At 38.1% G+C, this 5,745-nt stretch overlaps 1 protein-coding gene across 1 annotated transcript in view; it reads left to right on the top strand.

The window, feature by feature from the left end:
• The window catches only part of LOC104396402 (protein BEAN1-like), a 14,010-nt gene extending 13,198 nt beyond the window's left edge, over window positions 1-812 (top strand). The window contains exon 4 of the mRNA XM_010006241.1: window positions 464-812. Within this exon, the coding sequence (XP_010004543.1) occupies window positions 464-812 (349 nt within the window). The remainder of the gene's footprint in view (window positions 1-463) is intronic.
• Window positions 813-5,745: the final 4,933 nt, after the last annotated feature.

Below are 5,745 nucleotides of genomic sequence, written 5' to 3'. Positions count from 1 at the left end.
TGCACCTGTGGTGACTAGTACAGCCTGGACAGCTTCATGAGAGCCAGCAGTGTTATTACTCCCGCTCCCTCATAACTGGCTGTAAGGAGCTGGGCTTATCCCTCAGCTGAATAGTGCTATTACAGATGTTACTTTCATGGAGGAGGATGTGCCTGGGGTTAGTGCTGGACTTTGTAGAGTAGGGTTAATGGTGGGACTCAAGATCTTGAAGGTTTTCTCCAACCTAAGCAATTCTGTGAACTTTATTGAGACTTCTAGGATTACCTTTAGGTATTTGAAGATGTGCTTTTAAGTATTATGCTCTCAAGTGTCTCACGTGGAAGGGTAAATAAGGATGTGAGCTGAGGAACAGAACACCAGATGATCCTTTTCTTCTCATTTTACCTGCCCCTGTTATGTTGAAAATAATATACTGTGGCATTTTTCACAGGAATTTAATGAAAAATGCTTTTTTTTCTTTCAGCTACGATGAATGCATGGGGCCAGGAGCAACACAAATATATATTCCCACAGAAGATCCCCCTCCATATTCTCTTATGGACCCATTTCAAAGAAATGAAATATCTATAAACATTAGCCTGGAAGAGGAAGCAGCATCTGGGACTATAGGAGAGGCTGCAAATTATGCAGTCAGGCTGCAGGACTTGCAGCAGCCTATTTCATCCATCTCTTTGTCATCTCTCACTCTGGAGGCTGCTCCCCTGTATGAGACAGTGGTGTGTGAACAGAATATACCCATCCCACTTGTACCAATGGAAGTACTGAAAAATTCTTCCACTGACTATCAGACTCTTCTGAACCAAATCATGTGAATAAAAGTGGCTCTTTCCTTCAATTCTTCTGAAGAACTGAGACCAACAGAAACATTTAAATGGAAGAATAAAACCTCTGCAAGTTTTATTTATTTTATATCTTTAAACAGGGATGAAATAGAATTTCTTTTTTATAGTGAATTTTGAAAATTTACCTAAACTTCCCTCTTTGTGTTTCAAAGCATTCCATGACATCACACAGCATAAAAGAGCAGCAGTGACAAGCAGTGCATCTGACCTTTTTGAATGGTATCCAGTCAAGCCTACTTGTTGATTTTATGATACTTTGCATGTTTTAAAGAAGAAGGGAAAAGAGCATTTTGCTGTCTTTGTAGGTGTCACTAGTACATTTCATTCAGTGTCTCAACAACAAAGCATTTTTAAATCTTTGCCTCGTGTATTTCAGTAGACAGAGCAGAACACTGCCTGCAAAGCATGGCTATCAGTACCATATAGGAGCAAAAGAAAAAGGAGAATAATATTTTGATAGCTACATTTTTCCTTTGGAAAGCCTGGTACTGGCCAAGTTTTCCAGACCCTTGCAAAGCGTAGTCTAAGCCTTCTTCAAAATAAACCAGTGGCAAGTGATGGAAAGGTGGCAGTGGATCCCCAAGACCAATTGGCTTTGCCTACGGAAGCTGTACGACACGTGTGTGCAAGCCTGGGAGCTGTGAGCCCTTACAGGGACCTGCTCTAGTCAAGGGAAAGGCAGTGTCTGGACCCGCAGAAGATACGTCATGCCAGTTCCCATGCATGACTGCATTTTCAGGCACCAACAGATCTCTTTCTCCAGTAAGGAGCCTGTAGTGTTACAAAGGACCTTGAGCTCTAGTAATTGCATGAGCGTGATGTAAATAAGAGATGCTGGACTTGGCATGCACAATAACAGAGAACCCCACTTTGTGCAGAAACCTTTTCACTGAGGTTTTGCTACCCACAGATCTAGCCTTTGTTCACAGACCTGGACTTTTCACACATGCATAAGATAAATGCATACAAGCTGGAGATGCACACTAGCAGGAACAGCAAAGGTGAACTACAGATGAGAGGGTTTAATTTTACATGGTACAGAACCACGCTGTCTCCTTAAAGGACTAAACCACATCTTCAACCACTACTAGTTCGCAAAGTTATCAGAGGCTCACCTCCACCAAATCTCTTATAGGTATTTTCACTGGAAAAAAAATTACACTGATAAAATGGACTTCACTTTACTACTCCCACTGAAGGATATATAAAAAATGAGTACAGCAAATATGTAACTGTTTAAAAGGAAGCATCATCCAAATTATTAAAATTGCTCTTAGATTTTCTGTAAATACTAAATAATTTTCAACTGTAATCATCATTCAACACTCCAAAGATTGACACAATTATAATTAATACTTAGATGGGAAGTAATTATATGGTTCTTACTGCTCTATAAATTATACCATCATGGAGTCATATGCACATGATGAGATAAGTAAGTATGCATTTTTTGCTAAGTAGATGACAGTAAATATGTATTTTGCTAAAATAACAAAAGTCTTTTGCAGTTCAGCAAGATTTTCAACATTCTCAGCATACTACGCCAAAAATAACAAAAAAAAATAAATCACAATTTTGCATTGCAAAACTGCTGGCAAGCATTGCCAGAATGTAGGCTGTATTTCACATTTTTAACAGATAGGATTATTCCTTTGTATAAAGTACTAGTGTAAACAATTTTGTGTTATGCAGAGTAACCTGCAATAAGAAAGACAAAACTCCACAGCATCTATTAGGGGCAATAAGTGAAAACCCACATAGAAACACACCAGTCAGTTTTATTGGCAAGAAAATAAAAAGTGAAGGAAAGCACAGAGGTTTATTTATGCAGAATAGGCTTTCATAGCTGTGTCTTCCTGCAGCTCTTGGGAGACCTGCCTAGAACAGGGTAAGGCACTAGGACCAGGCTCTGCTTCCTTCAAGCTGTTACTGAGGAGACGGAGGGAAAAATCTAATAAACAAATTTTAGAGAGCAATGTGATATTTTTTTTATTTTTTTTTCCCTGAAAGTGGATCTCACTTTTACCTGTAACCTGGCAAACCTGAATTTTCTTCTGAAGACAAGGACAGAGGACTTTTCAGATCTGGCAGGCAAGCTTCTACTCTGTTACAGATGCTTACAGTTTTTGTGCATTTTGGAAAATCCTTTCAACCTGCTTGTTTTTTTAACTCTACAGGGATTTCATGCTCTTCCACTAACTATCCATCTGTTGTTTAAAAAATAAAGTCATTCTAAGTAGGCTTCTGATGAAAATGGGAGTTTTGTATTTTACCTCATGATAGAATTACATTACGAAAAGAACAGAAAATTAATCAAGGTCTTTAATTTGTTAACAGTTACACATCCTGAGCACTGATTTGGATTGCACGCAGCATTACTTACAAATAGCTGCCTACTCCCTCTTGTGGTAATACCGCTTTACAAAGTCATGTCATGTATTTATCACGCTACACAGAGGTCATCAGAATAATCCCTGCTTTTTTGTTACACAGATAAGGAAGCCAACCAAAACATACACATCCATACTCTGTAGCATTTTTTCTAAGTTACCACTAAACGCATAGCTTACATTATTCATTATAAACAAATACCTTTAAAAAACAAACTTAAGTTAAAAGTGGAGTATGTTACCATCAGTGATACCTTGCCACAATCATTTGTAGGAGTAGCTTAGAATATTCTGCTTTTGCTCATGTTTTTAACTAGGTGATATCCAACAAAGTTGTGGGGGAAAAGCTTATAAATCCAACCCATATACCTCTGCAAATAGACATAGAAGAGACATCTGTAGCTCTAAAGCTGCTCTAAGAGCTTCAGCTGCTACTACTGAAACAGTGTTGACATTTCTTGTAATGATGCAATAAGAACATATTTTTATTTCTTGGAGAATATTTAAGATGCCAGATAAATCTCAGCAAAGTTGACAGAGCATCTCCTTATGCTCCTCTTAAAAAATTCATATTCTCCTATGAGATTTTATCCTAAACTCTTGCATAATTTTAATGCCAGTCCTAAAAAAGGCTTAATACAGGCCTTTCATTTATTACTAGTATCAAAGAAAATTGTATGGACATGCTTTTTCTTGCTATGTGACAAAAATACTGTATTTCTGTCGTCATCTCTTTTGCTTCTGTTTTTAGTATACTGATCTTTACACAGAACTTTTAGTAAAGAACATACCTGTATTCAATATAGCTTTTCTGCTCTTTATTGCATTTGTACCACTTTGGGACTACCCACAGCCTTTAACCTCCTGTTTATCAGGCAACTAGGCAGCTGCTGACTAAGCAACATTGTGCTTCACCCACTCACATTTGGATTTTACATCTGCCAGAGATCACAGGAATAAGCAGCCATCGGGAAAGTCAGGTCTCTTTTGCTCAGGGGGGTGGGTCAGTGTGTGCTCAGTCAGGATGAGCCCAGCCCAGCAAGAGCGGGAAGTCTGCAATACTGCTGCAGTGAAAACTGGGAATAGAGGATTCTCTTGGCCTGGACCATATTGGTGACCCACAGACAACTATATGATTCCTAACACCACAGTGTTGTCACAGCAAGAAGCTTACACTGAAAATACTCATCACCACAGTTACATCCAAGCAGCTCTAGACCTAGCTCCACTGAAGTGATGTGCTACGTGTGAAGTGGGAATTGCAGATAGATTAGAACTAAACCCGTGTTTTCTGAATCCCCAACAGCATGTCACACATTAAATCTTTTTCTCAGCTAGCAAAGTTCATATCCGTTTCCCTTTTGCTCAGCATACAGTAATGTATGCTTGAACACCGGCTACTGAACTCATAAACATACAATAAATTCACAACTCTGATTTCAGACAGGTCCATGTGCATATATATTCTCACTTCCATGAATGCAAAAAGAACTAACAAGCAAAATATCTTCTACATCCAGCAGAGGCACAAAGTAAGTTAGAGCTTTAAGGAATCTAGAAGCATCCACAACAGTCCATTCATGTTTTATGTTCTCTTACTTGTTTTCCTGTATCTCCTATCAATATTGCTTCAATTACCCTCTTATGCCTTAATCAGCACAACTGCAATCAGAAAAAAAGTCATGTATATAGCCTGATGCAATTCACTAGGTACTGGCATAACATCTTTTGAACTCCAGGGAAACAGAAAAATTTGTATACACAGCTGGAAGTGACCATTCCTTTCTACTTAATTCCTCTTCTCTCCTGTTCTAGAGTTCAGACTTTTGCCTGATGTAGTCTTGAAAACAAACAAAACAAACCAACCAAAACTTTTTGATGGATTCTGTATTCTGTTATGCTCCAAAGGAACCAAATACATTCACAGCGGAGAGACATTTTTTCTAGATTTAAATTGAAATTACAGTGAAGCACAGACCTGTAAAAAAGTAAAGACTATTTTGTCACAGCTGTGCTCCTAGCATGATTTTACATTTTTTTAAGAGATTGAAACCAGTAATAAACAAAATGAATACACCCAGAAAAGAGCAAAACTTTTCAAAAGCTCATTGTGGAAGGAGGAGCAAGATGGGAGACCTCATAATGCAGGGAACCGCAAATGGTCTTTAGAGCACCTGGGTGACTACTCTGCCCTGTTGGCAGTGGTAGGATTGTTAACAGACACACCAGAGAAGTAATTAAGCTTCCCTTTTAGAGAAAATGCTTTTAAAGTATCAGGATCTTCAAAACAGAAAATAAATCCCATCCTTAGAGGTCATACTAGAAAACGAATTCAGAGAATAAAAACACAAGTTATAGCTAAATAGATGAGACAACTCTGTATTTACTGTATTATGCAAATATGTTTTACTGAAAAGTCAAATACTCAAAGAACCAGCAACAAAGCAAGATTCCTTATATTGTTCTACCAAAATCCACAAGGCTTTAACAAAATGCACCTATTCTATATGGAA

The sequence above is a fragment of the Chaetura pelagica genome, unplaced genomic scaffold (assembly GCF_000747805.2).
Source record: "Chaetura pelagica isolate M959 unplaced genomic scaffold, ChaPel_1.0 scaffold139, whole genome shotgun sequence".
Taxonomy (NCBI): Eukaryota; Metazoa; Chordata; class Aves; order Apodiformes; family Apodidae; genus Chaetura; species Chaetura pelagica.
This window is presented reverse-complemented; position numbering and strand designations above follow the sequence as displayed.